This window comes from Lipotes vexillifer, unplaced genomic scaffold, assembly GCF_000442215.2.
Source record: "Lipotes vexillifer unplaced genomic scaffold, Lipotes_vexillifer_v1.1 scaffold1383, whole genome shotgun sequence".
Taxonomy (NCBI): domain Eukaryota; kingdom Metazoa; phylum Chordata; class Mammalia; order Artiodactyla; family Lipotidae; genus Lipotes; species Lipotes vexillifer.
The window spans coordinates 429,083-444,543 of record NW_006797683.1 but is presented as its reverse complement, the minus strand read 5'-3'; the positions used below and the strand labels follow the sequence as shown (position 1 = coordinate 444,543).

Below are 15,461 nucleotides of genomic sequence, written 5' to 3'. Positions count from 1 at the left end.
GAAAGGGGGATGGGTAGGGAGGAAGAGAGGGGGAAACTATGTTTGGAAAAAACTGGGCCTTTAACCGACAATATAGGCAGGCTTCGGGCATGCAATCCACGCTTTGCTGAAAAGCTTGACTTTCTGTATCGTACAGTCAGAAATGCTTACATTCCAGTGACTTCCGGTAACAACCCGTCTGTGCTGGGGCAGATCATTCTCCCCGGTATCTCAGGGTTCCCGTTAATAAAGTAATAGAAGAAACCTGTACACTCTACCCAGCACTTGTGATACCGCACCCAAGCAGAGTACAAAGTGGATTTGCTTGTTGGCCCATTATTCTGATAAACGTTGGTAAACCTGTGAAAAGAGAGAGAAATGGCGGGGTGGCATGAGGGAGGGAGCCGCTAACTCCCTTCTGCTACCCACATGTTTGTGTGTGTGGCTCTAGAATGCTGACTTTAGTAGAGGTTTTCTTCATTCAAGTTGAGGTCTTCACGCTTCTGTGTCTTCCACAATTTGGGGAGTTTCTTTCAATGTCTAATACCTTCTTCTCGTTAAGTGTTTCCTCCCTTGGTCCTGCCTGGTGAACTGGGCTATACAGCCTGCAAGGCAGCGGTGGCCTCTTTGCCGTGCTGTTGTGCCTTGAGTGTAGAGTTGCTCTAAGCAGCTAGCTCCCCGTCCTCTTTCCTGGCCCCACTGGACAGAAGTGATTGGCGACAGGAGTGGGAGGGGGCGAGATGGTACCGAGAGGCCGGGAGTCCAGAGGCCTGCGGGGATGGCACAGCCTCTGCGGGGGCTCCGTAACCTCCAGGGTCCTCCTGACTTTCCTTTGCTCCGTTTATACATCTCTTCACTCCTCCTGCCAGAGGTCCTGTGCGACAGAAGGAAGAGGAGGGGTACCCTGCTGCCTGATTACATGCATTTTTATCTTAGGGCACCTTGTGTGCAAAGTGAAGCATCCCAGGGGAGATGCAGAGATGAAAGACACAGACAGCGTATCCAGTGAACCAAGCTTTCTCATGGGCCACATTCATCACCCCTCATGTCACTCCGGTGAGACAGGTGCATTCACTGCCATTTTTAAGATGAGGAAAACGGAAATGAGAGTCTTGCCCCAAATCTAGAGTTTAGTAAATGGCAGAGCTGGGATTCAAACCCAGGACCTTCTGACTTCCAGGATCTCAAAGAGTTTATAAATATATGAAAAATGAGCAGCAGTTGTAAAAAGAGGTTAGATTACGCACCACTTTTATATCTATGGCTTCTCTTAGCCTTGTGAAAACCTTAGGTAGGGAGGGCAGGTGTGATTATCTCTGTTTATAAACGAGGCAGCGGAAGTGCCTGGAGATCAGTGATCCTCCCAGGGTCAGGAGCCAGTTTTTCTGCCCGCAGATCACTGGTCATTTAGTGCTGGGTCATTGAGTTCTTACGATTGAAGATAATGGTCGACATAATGGTATTTAAAGAATTGAGTTCGCTCGGAGTATCAGTATTCCTGTGTTAGTTTTCTTGGGCTGTCGTAACAAACTGCGTGGCTTAAAGCAACAGAAATGTATTCTCGCGTAGTCCTGAGAAGCCTGAAATCAAGGTGTCGGCAGGGCCCTCCATGTGCCCCCCGAAGGCTCAAGGGGAGAATCCTTGCTTGCCTCTTCCAGCTCCCAGTGGCCCCCGGCCGTCCTTGGCGTTGCCCGGCTAATAGCTGGATCCCTCCATCTCTGTCTCCACCATTGTATGGCCTGTGTGTCTGTGTGACCTCTCCTTTTAGGAGGGCATCAGTCATTGGTCTTAGGGCCCAGCCTAAACCAGCATGACTTCATCTTAATTTAATTATATCTGCGAAGACCCTATTTCCAAACAAAGTCATGTTCTGAGGTTACGGGTGGACAGTTTTGGGAGACATTATTCAACTCACTAAAGTTTTTCAAAAGGGTTGAAAATTGAGCAGTAAAAGTAAAGCACAGCTTTCCCCCCTTCCCTCCCAAGTTGGATTATTCCTTGTAGCAACCTAGCCACGCCTGATGGGAAGAAAGATGAGTCCTTGCAAATTTCGTTTCACGTTGCAAATGGGAACCCTGTGGGCCTCCCGCATCAGAGGACCCTCCACGGTGGGTGAAAGGGGTCCCACCTTTCACTGGGATTCTGGGAGATACACAAACCAAGAGAATGAACTAGTTTTCAAGATCTGGAGTGTAGTTATTAGTGAGTTTGCTCTCCACAGGCTGATTCAGAGTCTCAGGAAGTGGAAACAGCTTTGCAGAGGCTCCAGGTGGTTGGCCAGAGGCAGCCCACGATGCAGGGACATGAGTGGTGACAACCAGCGGTTATCCAGGTGGGCTGACGGGTTGAGAGGCAACACAACAGCCAAGTCACCAGGAGTCCTCTTCTGGCCACCGTGAACACTGAAAGGCCACTTCCCTCCTTCTTTCCTGGGTTTCAGGAATTCATTTGGGTCATTTGGAGGCAGTTGTGTTGTTCCACGGTGATTATATCTCTGGACACCCCAGCACTAATCCACATCCCTAAAGAATTCTATCTTATCAGAGCAAAACACAGAGAAATCAGAAAGGGTGGTCCAGGTAGGTAGGTAGTGGTGTTTAGCAGTGGGGCAATGAACTTCATTTCAATGAGCTTTAGTTTACTTCATCTATGAACTGGAGAAAATAAGGCCTACCTGATAAGATCGTCTGAGATGAGAGATAATGCAGTAAAGAGATGGGTACCTTGCCTGGCACTAAACAGAGGCCCAAAGCAATGGGAGCTGCGGTTGTCCCTCAGCCAGAAGGAAAGGACAGGGTGGATTTCTGGCCCAATCTGGAGAGTTGGTGGGCAGAGGTCACCGTGGTCTAAGCTGAGTGCACAGGCCAGGAAGAGGGGCCCTGTCTCCTTTCTGGGGCCCCAGCGTAATCATGATGGTCTTAGTCATTTCGATAGATGCCAGGGGGGGTGGCCCTTGGTCCCTGTCCTTGGCAGGCAGAGTTCTCCTATGGCCCTGAGCTGTGAGCTCTTTTTTTTTTTCCCCCCGTGGCTTGCAATAGTTTATTTTTTTAAATTAAAAAAATGTATGTATGTATTTATTTATTTTATTTTTGGCTGCATCAGGTCTTGGTTGTAGCACGTGGGCTCCTCTGCTGCGGTGCGTGGCCTCCTCAGTGCGGCGCGCGGGCTTCTCTCTAGTTGTGGCGCACAGGCTCCAGGGCGCGTGGGTGCTGTGGTTGCGGCTCGTGGGCTTAGTGGCCCCACGGCATGGGGCATCTCAGTTCCCTGACCAGGGGTTGAACCTGCGTCCCCTGCATTGGAAGGTGGATTCTTAACCACTGGACCACCAGGGAAGTCCCTTAATTTTTAATTTTTATATGGTTTTTAAAGGTTCCTTTCCATTTGCAATTATCACAAAATATTAGCTATATTCCCTGCATTATACAATATATCCTTGGGCCGTGAGCTCCTGAACAGGCTGGATTCTTAGGTCTTTCTAGCTCCCAGGGCTGTAGAAGACGTGGAAGAGGATGTTAGTTTTTCTCATGATGTCTCTGCAGTTACTTTCCTGGCAGATCCACACGGGGCGTTGCGTCCTTGCGAAGAACGGGCTTTTTTGTTTTTGAATTTTATTTTATTTTATTTTTTATACAGCAGGTGCTTATTAGTTATCTATCTTATACATATTGGTGTATACATGTCAATCCCAGTCTCCCAATTCATCCCACCATCTCCGCTCCCCACCCTTCCGCCCCTGCTTTCCCCCCTTGGCGTCCGTATGTTTGTTCTCCTCATCTGTGGAAGGGCAGGCTTTGTGATGCTGTGGGTACTGCATCGGCAGCGTCAGGGTCTGGTCTCCGTCTAGGTATTAATCGGCTTTGGGCAGAGAACTGGACCACTCTGGGCCTCTCTTGTGATGAAAAAGTTTCCAGTATAAATGAGAAATGGACAAGGAGGAAGAAAAGCGGCAACATGAATGAGGATCAATGAACTCGGGTTGGGAGGATGTTCAGGACTGTGGTCCTTGCTTAAAACACAAGCCACCCACTGCTTTTTTTTTCCCCCTTTGGCCAAGCTGCGCGTCTTGCGGTATCTTAGCTCCCCCACCAGGATTGAACCTGGGCCCTCAGCAGTGAAAGCATGGAGTCCTAACCACTGGACCACCAGGGAAGTCCCTTAATTTTTAATTTTTATATGGTTTTTAAAGGTTCCTTTCCATTTGCAATTATCACAAAATATTGGCTATATTCCCTGCATTATACAATATATCCTTGGGCCGTGAGCTCCTGAACAGGCTGGATTCTTAGGTCTTTCTAGCTCCCAGGGCTGTAGAAGACGTGGAAGAGGATGTTAGTTTTTCTCATGATGTCTCTGCAGTTACTTTCCTGGCAGATCCACACGGGGCGTTGCGTCCTTGCGAAGAACGGGCTTTTTTGTTTTTGAATTTTATTTTATTTTATTTTTTATACAGCAGGTGCTTATTAGTTATCTATCTTATACATATTGGTGTATACATGTCAATCCCAGTCTCCCAATTCATCCCACCATCTCCGCTCCCCACCCTTCCGCCCCTGCTTTCCCCCCTTGGCGTCCGTATGTTTGTTCTCCTCATCTGTGGAAGGGCAGGCTTTGTGATGCTGTGGGTACTGCATCGGCAGCGTCAGGGTCTGGTCTCCGTCTAGGTATTAATCGGCTTTGGGCAGAGAACTGGACCACTCTGGGCCTCTCTTGTGATGAAAAAGTTTCCAGTATAAATGAGAAATGGACAAGGAGGAAGAAAAGCGGCAACATGAATGAGGATCAATGAACTCGGGTTGGGAGGATGTTCAGGACTGTGGCGAAAAGAATCCGTTCCCCATCCGAAGAGTGGACAGCTGTTTCACTGGAAATCAAGATTTTTACGTGAAATATCCCAGATTTTAACAGCGGATTGAAAAACACACTGGATAGGACAAATGAAACACAGTTGGGGCAAGTCTACCTTTGAGCCACCAGTTTGCAACCTGTGGTCTCAAACTTGCCCTAAAAATTCCGTGATTCTTGCACTCCGTCTCGAACTCTGTCATGGAGAGGAGCAAAGATAACTCATTCCACAGAAAGGGCTGCATTTGTAAACGTTAGCACCATTTATAAAAAGTTACTTAGAATATTTTGACAATTAAAATACTTTTGTAGTTTTAATCTTATTTCTAACGTGTTGAAATTTATATCCTCTATCATTTGATGGTCGTGACAACTGTATGAGTATGTCACTCAGTTAGTGACAGGTCAGGAGTTACACCCCAGGCCCTGGGGCTCCAGAGCTCATGCTCCCCGAGTCCTGTACCATATACCACAGGCATCTTACCCACTGCTGAGAGTGCTCTCTCCCGTCTTCATGTTCCTGGCTCCTTTTCGTCCACCAGGTTACTGTTTCGGCATCTCTCCCCTTGGAGACCTCCACCACGCACGCCAGCCACGCCAAGCATTCCATTCCAAGTCGTTCCCCTGCTGCTGTCAGTCTCAGCTCCTGTTTATCGTCTTCACGGCGCTCACCACGATTTGTAATCACTCTGATTGTTAGTCTTGCTCTGTAGTTTTGGTCAGTCTCCCTGATCAGCACGTATGTGGTGTGAGGGCAGGACACGTGTCTGTGTTTGCTGTTTTACCTTTGGTCTCTAGCCAGGCAAGGGCTGACTCATAGTAGGTGCTCAGTACATTTGTTGAGTGGGTGTGCGTGGGGTGGGCGTGGCTTGCTGAATTCCTCATATACAGGTTTGGATGGATGGAAGGGTAGCGGGGAGAGGGGCGTCATGCTATAATTTCGTACATTAGCTTTCCTCCCCTCCCGCTTCCTGCTGTTGCCTTCCCCACTTTTCCTAGGCCTTCTGTTCCCTGTTAACTGTTCTGTCATTCTTCCCAGGTACCCAAAGTTGGGAACCTGCCCCTGACGACCGAAGTTGTCAAGAGCCTAGCCACTCCTCTGGCCCTAGAGAAGAAGCCACAGGTAGCCTACAAGACAGAGATCATTGGAGGCGTGGTGGTACACACGCCCATCAACCAGGTGCTGGGGCCTGGGGCTGCCAGAGGGTGGAGGGGTTTGGGGGTGTCCGTGGTGTGTCAGTGACATGACAGAAGGGCTGGACGTAGGAAGGGGTGAGGGTAGCGGAGCCAGTGCACATGGGGTGGTCAGGAAAATACCGGCAGTGCAGAAGTTGAGGCCACCACATCTGAAGCTCTGTGGCAGTACGGCTCTGCATCATCCACGGGGACCGGCACTTGTGAACCCCGTGAGAAGTGGGGTCGAGGATGGCTGGAAACAAGCCCCTCTGTCCCTTGGCCTCCTCCGGTTTGCATTCAGAGTCTTCCCTTTCTCCCGGCTCTGCCCAACCTCACCAGCCTTGGTCTGTGAATGCACCCCGTACAGTGCCTTCCCGGGGCAAAGCCAAAGGGTTTTTTTTATGGTTTCTTTCTCTTTTTTTATTTTTTTAACATCTTTATTGGAGTATAATTGCTTTACAATGGTGTGTTAGTTTCTGCTGTATAACAAAGTGCATCAGCTATACATATACATACACCCCCATATCCCCTCCCTCTTGCATCTCCCTCCTACCCTCCCTATTCCCACCCCTCTAGGTGGACACAAAGCACCGAGCTGATCTCCCTGTGCTATGTGGCAGCTCCCCACTAGCTATCTGTTTTACAGTTGGTAGTGTATATAAGTGCATGCCACTCTCTCACTTCGTCCCAGCTTACCCATCTGGTTTATTTCTCACTTGACTGCCATCGTGGCCCAAGAGGAAGAGATGATTGGCTGGAGAGGGTGGGGTCAGGGGTGTGGCTGCGTCAGGAGTGGGAGGCGCTAATCCTGCAGCTGTTTCCTTGTAGAACGGTGGGGACGGGCAGGAAGGGAGTGAGCCCGGCTCCCACGCCATCCTTCGAAGGTCTCAGAGTTACATCCCCACGACAGGCTGCCGTGTCCCCACCGGGCCCCCCCTCATTAAGAGCGGCTATTGTGTGAAGCAAGGGAATGTGGTGAGTGTCCATGCGGGGGCTGGGAGGGGTTCTGGGGACCCCGGGAGCCAGTGGGTGTGGGCGAGGCAGAGGGGAGGGCAGTTTGCAAGGAGGAGCGTGGAGCCAGCCACGCCCAAACCGCCCAAACCAGGGAGAGGCTGGGGTGGGGAGAGCTCCCGCCCCACAGCTCGAGGTGATCCGAGGAGTCGCCCCATGAGAAGAAGTCCTTGCCCCTGACCCCCAACGTGGGAGCCTGGCCTTGGTGGGGCGGGGTCCCCAGGAGCTTAGAACCCGAACGCACCCCCGGGAATGCTGGGAACTCTTCTAACATCCTGCTCTTTACCCTTTATTTCAGCGCAAGAGCTGGAAACGGCGCTTCTTTGCGCTGGACGACTTTACCATCTGCTACTTCAAGTGTGAGCAGGTTTGTAGTCACTCTGGGGCCCGCCTGAGAGGCCGTGGAGCGCAGAAGCACAGGAGTCACACCCACGTGTGTGTGTCCGAGCAGAGATGTGGGCACACAGACTCCGGGGGTGCTTGTGTCTAACCTCTGTCCGCCTGGTGTGCACATCTTCACGGTGATGTAAAGTGGCCTTAACTCCCTGCCTTCGTGGTCAGGGCCACAGAGCATCTTCTTAGATTTCTTTCCTCTCTTGATTATTTTGAGACCTTGTCTTGTTTGTCACCTGCTTTCAGCCAGTCATCTCCGATGATGATGGCTGCCTGGCCTGGGCGTTGGGCTGACAGCCTCATGCACTCTCTCTCTGTTTCCCCCCCAGGACCGAGAACCACTGCGTACCATATTCCTCAAGGATGTTCTCAAGACCCACGAGTGTTTGGTCAAGTCTGGGTAATTGTCTCTGCTTATTCTTCTCTGGTCAGAACTCCGTGTGCCCTCTTAACTCTTTTTTATTTTTTTAACATCTTTATTGGAGTATAATTGCTTTACAATGGTGTGTTAGTTTCTGCTGTATAACAAAGTGAATCAGCTATACATATACATATATCCCCATATCCCCTCCCTCTTGCGTCTCCCTCCCACCCTCCCTATCCCACCCCTCTAGGTGGTCACAAATCACCGAGCTGATCTCCCTGTGCTATGCGGCTGCTTCCCACTAGCTATCTCTTTTACGGTAGTATATGTAAGTCCGTGTCACTCTCTCACTTCGTCTCAGCCTTGACTCTTCTGTTACTCCCCTTCTGAGGCTCTATACCAGAACCTTCTTCCAAGAGCAGGAAGATGTTGTCTCCTTGATATCTGTGGCTGACTCTCCACATCCAAGCTGCCGCAGCTGTGAAATGGCGCTGGGCAAACCTATCCTCTTCTCATCCCCTTACTCTCACTCCTGAAATGAGCCTATGTGAAACTTTTCTGATGCAGAAAAAGAAAGGATATAGAACAAAGGAGAGGTGCTTCTCAGGTGTCAGCTGCTCATCTCACCGGAGGACTGGGCTCAGAGGTGGAGGGGGACTGTGCCCTTAGTCACTTGCTTTTCAGTGCATCTGCTCAGACCCCTGTTTATGCCATGCCTCTGCCCTGAACTTGTTATGCCTTTCTCCTCTCATCATTTTGACAAAGTCCCTGATGTCTTCTTAATATGGGGATGATTCACAGCAATGCTCTTGGGCAGGACGAGGAAGTATTTTTAATGTGTTCCTCTTTCCACTAGGAAATGGTCATCTTTCCGGTGCCACAGAGCGTAGGTTGAGTTTGGGACCTCGGGCCTCTTCGAGTGCTCTCCCATATCCAACACCCATACAGGTGCCCCTGGAACCAAACTTTAGAGACCCAAGGGCATCCGGGCATCTAGCAGTCCTCATTTGGCCCTCAGTCTGCAGTCCGTAGGGGTACTTTATGGAATCTCCGTCCCACGGACTGTGCATGCAGAGCCTGCGTCCCCAGGGAAGCTGTTAGCAGCAGACTGACTGTTCTCACATGAAGGCATGGGGGGGTCTTGCATGAAAACGAGGTGTTTTGTGGCCCAAGGAAGCAGGTACTGTTGTGAGCCTTGCAAACGGCAGTTGCAGAGTATGGAAGATTAGGGAAGTTCCCACCGACAAATTATCATTCGTGAAAGGTGCTACAGATGGAAGTTGCAGAAGTGTGGCTCCAGAGGTGACAGTGGGTGGAGGAGAGATGAGGCTTGTTCCTGACCCTGGAGGCCCGTGCAGGTTGATGGGTGTATTGGGGCAGCTTAGGAAACCCAGATAATGTTCGTTCCTAAGAGCGCTTTGCACTTTGCCTGAGCCAGAGTCAGACTGAACTCCGAGGAAAAGAATTGAGGGAGTTGAAGATCCTCGGGGAAGGAAGTTGCCGAGGCCCTGCAGGTTCCAGGCCTGTGAGACTGGGGTCTCCCAAACCCAGTCACGGGGGTTAGGGCACCTGAGTAGTCAGTTAATGTTTTGTTGAATTGAATTGAGTTGAATTGAAAGGCCACATGTAGCCTGAGAAGTAGATATGAAAAGGGTGGGGATTTCCTCCCTGTTTTGCTTTTACCTCCTCTGTAGTAGATTACATGATTGTGCTGTATGTGCATGAATAGTTTAAAAGGTTAAACCATCTTATCCAGAAAGAAGAGCCATCTCCACTCAGATACTCAGAAAGTAATTATAATAGCTAATGAAATGCGTTTCAAATGACCACTCTGTGACATTCATTGTACCAGGTGCCTCATATAACTTATGAGATGCCTTATATAACTTATAACTGATCTTTGTGGTAAGAAGCTTGGTAGAGGAGGGCTTCTGATTTCCATTTTACAGTTGGGGTAGAAAGGCTCACAAAGTTTTAAAAATATTCCTAAAATACCTTTTCCCAGTGGAGTCAGGATTGGGCCCCAGGTCTGTCTGACCCCTGATTGCTGTCCCCGCCCATGTGGGGCTTTAGTCTCATGCTCCTCCTTTGCCCAGGTGCCCATGTCACTGGCAGCGCACCTGCCATTTCCTTCCAAGTCCCGATTCCTGAAGCCAGCCCTGCCTGTGATCAGTCCTTTCTTTCTTTTTCTTTCTTTCTTTCTTTTTCTTTTTTTAATTTTTTGACCACACCACATGGCATGTAGGATCTTAGTTCCTCAACCACGGATCAAACCCGGGCCGCCCTGCAGTGGAAGTGCAGAGGCTTAACCACTGGACCACCAGGGAAGTCCCCCTGTGATTAGTCCTTTCTTGGAATTATTCTAACTCTTGGCATATAACACGCGGTCTAACATCTGACTGTAAAGTTTTGCTTTTTTATGTTCTTTCATGGGGAAGGAATTAGATCTTTTACTCCTTATATGTTCCCCACAGTGACTGGATACACAGAGCAGGCATTTCACCCTGTAAATAATTTCGGCTGATTGGAGGTTTGTGGCTGAGCATCAGCTACCTCTCGCCTCTTCCTTGCGGAAGTAGGGTCCCTCTTCCAAACCTCACACCCAATTTGAAGCATCTTCAAGTGGTCTACTCTCTCCTTCCCTTTTTCCTCTTGAGCATCCAGTCCCCTTTTGAGAGCAGGGATTTAGTGAAGCTGATGCAGTTGCTGTGTGGGTGGAGAAAGGCATTGGAAATAAGAGATTCAGGTCCATTAGGAGAGGCACCTGGTAGTGGAGTAACTAAGAGCGTAGACTCTGGAGTTGGACCCAGTTTCAAATCCTGGCTCTGCCGGTTCCTTACTCCGGTGCCATGGACAAGTCATGGAACCTCTCTGAGCCTGGGTTTCCCCATCCATAAAGTAGGGAAGGTCTTACTGCCTCATTGGATTGTTGGGAAGATTGGATAAAATAACACATTAAAAAACACAAAGAAGGGCTTCCCTGGTGGCGCAGTGGTTGAGAGTCCACCTGCCGATGCAGGGGACACGGGTTCGTGCCCCGGCCCGGGAAGATCCCACAGGCCGCGGAGCGGCTAGGCCCCTGAGCCATGGCCGCTGAGCCTGCGCATCCGGAGCCTGTGCTCCACAGTGGGAGAGGCCACAACAGTGAGAGGCCTGCGTACCGCAAAAAAAACAAATAAACAAACAAAAAAATAACACAACAGATTGGTGGTTGTCAGAGGCGGAGGGTGGGGAGTGGCCGAAATGGGTGAAGGGGGTCAAAAGATACAAACCTCCAGTTATCAAATCAGTAAGTCCTGGGGATGCAATGTGCAGCACGGTGACTGTGGTTGATAGCAGTGTATTCTATATTTGAAAGTTGCTAAGAGAGTAGATCTTAAAAGCTATAATCTCATCACGAGAAAAAAAATTTGAGTGTTACGTACGAGACAGTGATCATTTGCAGTGTATACAAATATCAAATCATGTTGTACACCTGAAATGAATATACTGTTTTTTATCTTACAAATACACTGTTGTGTGTCTGTCTCTTAATAATATATACGTATATAAAATATATATTTAATGGAGCATAATGGACATAGAACAGTGTGTGCTTGTGTATATATATAAAACCAATAAAATATTCATCTACTTGACCCTCAAATAAAAACATTTGAAACAGTACTCACCAAGCACTTTTTATTAGTACATCGGAGCCACTAAAGAAACACACAGTCCTAGACGGTGTGGGGTGTGGTGCATGTGAGGCAAGAGGTTTTGGAGGCCAAGGAGCTTTGTCCTGTTAGAACTGGTGGTGGTGTGCGTTGGGGAGGGGGATCCATGGGGATGGTTAAACCACTTGAGACCCTCCAGGAAGTGAAGCTAGAGGAAACCCTGTAATGCCTTCTGAGGCAGGGCAGCAAGAGGAACGGCCTGTGAACCCCCTTTTTAGGGTAGGGGGCATGGGTACCTGCCTCAGGGTGAATCAAGTCCTCAGTGGGTGACCAGCATGCCTGGTAACTTTCTATCTCTTTCTCTGTCTAGCGATCTGCTGATGAGGGACAACCTGTTTGAAATAATAACCAGCTCCAGGACCTTCTACGTGCAGGTAAAAAGCTCGCTGCCAGAAGATGCTGACGTTCCTTCTCTGTGGGTGGTGTACTTGTAGGCCTGCCTTTCCCTTTGCTTTCTCTTTTATTTTGTTCGAAGTTTCTAGGTGGTAAATTTAGCCCCCGATAGTCAGTCTGACTCCCATTTTATTCTAAACAGGATGTTTGCCAAAAGCTTCCCAAGCGTAAAATAATAAGAACGGGTTGAACCGCTACACTGGGGAATGTGAGTTTGTACCAGCTGCTCGTAGCTGCTGGGCGCCAGCTCAGCAGAGAAAAGGAGAACTGGTCAGTGGTTTCACTTCTCCCATGGAGGGTATTTATAAGCCCCGTCTATGTGTGGACAGCACTGTGTGCGGAAGGACAAAAGCACAGAGGGCCCTGTGCGGGCACCAGGTGCACAGCCAGCTGCACAGAGAAAGCGATTGTTTGGGCTCTGACGGTTCAGCTCTCAGAAGCATCTCCCCTCCACCCACAGCCTTGGAGTTCTCCCAACTCTTTCTCAAATCATAGCAGCTAGAAAGGCAGACTTCTAGCCTCTAGCATGGCCTAGACTTTCAAGGCCAAGTCCTCGCCGCAGCCTGCCTAGCCGTCCACAGAGCGTGCCTTGATTCCTGCAGCCTCATGATGATGGTGCCCGTCTAGCTCCAAGACTGCCATGGAGTGTGTTGATTGAAATGTGGGGCTCCCCGACCAAAGCTTCTCAGGGTTCCCCGTGCGCTCCCCACTCAACACCCTCCCTTTCGTGAGGTCGACCCTCACCCATTTCGTGAGCAGCAGGTCCCTCTGAGCGGGTCCCCCTTCCTGAGCCCAGCAGACATGCTAGCAGCCCGAGGCATCTGTGTGTTCCGTTCATTTAGACAAGCATCTGGGAAGAGCTGTGGAAAAGTGCTGCTGGGGCCCTCGAGCAGCCTCCACGGCCATTCAGGGACAATGTTTGAGCTGTCGGTGCACCAAAAGAGTTTCCAGTTCTTGGACTAGACAGATGGGGTGTTGCCTCATCCTGGGGACCCCGCATTCAACAGAGTGGATCCTGAACCCAAGAGGGAGATAGTCAGGTAAACAGGCAGTTAGAACAGTGTGCTGAGGTGGGGAGGGCGTGTTGGAGAGATGAACTCAGGGTAGCTTTCGGGGCAGTGAAACTGTCCTGTGTGATACTGCACTGGCAGATGCGTGAAATCGAATTTCACAGCACAGAGCATAAACCTTTAATATATGCAAATTTAAAAAATCATTCAGGAGGTCAGGTGATCCTAGCATGGCATGCAGAATATGACCAAAGAACCTAAATGTGTTACAAGTATGAAACAACCTCACTCATGGGGGTGGGGGAATAAAACAACAAAAAGCAAAACAAGAAAACAGTGTGAGAAGGGCTACCCTTAGAGTGAGTAGTGGTTGCCATGGGAACTCCCAAGAAGGGTACCTCCCCCAGTCTCAGGGAGTCAAGGGAGGTTTCCTGAAGGAAGATACACCGAAGCCAAACCCTTGGCGGAAGAGTGGCCCAGGCAGAGGGAACAGCAAACAACAGGGGTTAAAAAAGCTTGGAGATGAAAGGGGCACAGGTGCTGGGAAGCTGATAATGGAGGGCCCGTGGCCTGTGGGCCTTGTTCAGGAGCTTGTCTTTTATCCTGGGAATTAGGGTCCTTGGAGGTTAAGCTAGGGGAGTGACCCAATCAGATCTGCCTCCTAAAAATCCCACTTGGGCAAGTGACCTAAGAGCCTTGTTTTCCTCATCTGTAAAGTGGAGATGAGAGCCCTCGGTCCTGGTCCTGTTGATGGGATGCTGGCGGTGAATGTCCTGTCCGGTGCAGTGTAGGGGACAGGTAAGAAAAGGGTTAGACAGGAGCCAGGGAGAGCAGTTGGAAGGCTGTTGTAATGGTTTCAGTGAGAGATAAAGGTAGCCTGAACTTGGATGGATGGAGAAAAGTGGAAACATTTGAAGCTATTGATAAGTCCTTTCCAGGACTTGAGAGTTGATTGGATGTGGGGTGAAGGGAGCGATTATGCTGGATTTAAGAGTCTAGAACAGAGCCTTGGACGGGAGATAGTGATTTGGGAAACACGAACGTCAACCAAAAAAAAAAAAAAAAAAGTTCAGGGACACTGCATCATCAACCAAAAAAAAAAAAAAAAAAAGTTCAGGGACACTGCATCATTGGCACGAGTGTCTGCACATTGACCAGGACCTTATCATCATTTCTGTCCTACTTTGCCATCTGCTCCCACATTTCTAGGATAAAAGAACACTCACATCCCCCTGAATAAATAAATGAGCAAATGGACAAATCTGTGTATAGTACCAAAACTCAGAAGAGTAGAGATTAAAACTCTTTAAGAATATGTATTTATTCATTTACAAACAACAACTATAAACTCGTTTATGTTAACACAAGTAACATTTAATGAAAAATAACGCTTTCTAAAACAAAAAAGCAACAGGAGTAGCATTTTTTTATATATTTTTGCGAATCTCTTTAATGGCTGGTTTATTAGAAGACAGCAGGATTCTCATATCTGCTTCTGCACTCAGTCTGTGGCCATATGTTGTTTTGATGGAAGAGTATGAAGAAAATCTGGCCCCGCAGAGACATGTATTTGGAATAAATGGATATTTTAATAGCTCTTTCAGATAATTGTGGATCTTCTTTGGTTCTATACCGAAACTTGACAAATAGTAGTTTCTTAATGTTTAGGTGCTGTGTGGAATCAGAAGCTGGTATCAATAAACTTTCATACTCTTACATTAAAATCCATTGGTCAGTTTTGCACTCTGAATGGATCATATGTGGCAGGGCTGTATCTAAAGGTGGCATTGGTTCTTGGGGAGGGGTAGGGGTTATTAGCTTGTTGGAAAGGGAGGGCTGCAGAGGTTGGGAATACGATTAAGAAGGAGATGCCTAAAGCATTTGGACAGCTGCAATGGAAGTAACCAGAGGTACATATGGGAAGCCTTTTATTGATGGCCCGTTAGAATTCAGTGCTTGAAACCATTGCAAATGTTATGATACTGGTCTCATACCAGATAATCAAAGCTCATCGGACTGCAATAAAACCACAGACTGCAGTGACGCATTTAATACCCTTTGTTCCTCTCACCTCAAAAACTGCCCTCAAGGACAGAAACCCTACTTTTCCTTTTGAACCAAGCACCAGAAACATGTACACACTTAAGCAGACCAGGAAGAGAGGAAGCTATAAGCTTGGCACTTCCCTTCTTGTTCTGTTGAGTTTCAAGGCTTTTTTTTTAGTCTCTTAGTAATTCACCACAGGGTGGGTGGATTTCAGCTCTGTGTTTTACCGGTTCATGGAGCTACCTTTGTGATGTGGTTTTAAGATATTTTTGAGTTTTTGATGAAAGCTAAGCACAGGCTTTCCATAAAAGATAGATATACACATACACTGTAATTTTTGCATATAATTTTTGAGGTTTCACTTAATTTCTGTTGCCAGTGGAGTCCAGTTCTTAAAACTACTAATAGAGATTTAAACTGTGATCTCAGTAATGTAATATCCTATTTCTTCTCATGTGGGATCAGTATCTGCTTTTCTCTTTGAATAGTATATATATATATATATATATATATATATATATATATATATAT

The 15,461-nt window shown here is 48.3% G+C and overlaps 1 protein-coding gene across 1 annotated transcript in view; it reads left to right on the top strand.

Annotated features, from left to right (window-relative positions):
* PLEKHA2 (pleckstrin homology domain containing A2) overlaps positions 1–15,461 on the top strand; it is a 52,128-nt gene that overhangs the window by 31,347 nt on the left and 5,320 nt on the right. The window contains exons 10-14 of the mRNA XM_007469794.1: positions 5,861–6,001; positions 6,826–6,972; positions 7,307–7,375; positions 7,731–7,801; positions 11,792–11,855. Coding sequence (XP_007469856.1) covers positions 5,861–6,001; positions 6,826–6,972; positions 7,307–7,375; positions 7,731–7,801; positions 11,792–11,855 — 492 coding nt within the window. The remainder of the gene's footprint in view (positions 1–5,860; positions 6,002–6,825; positions 6,973–7,306; positions 7,376–7,730; positions 7,802–11,791; positions 11,856–15,461) is intronic.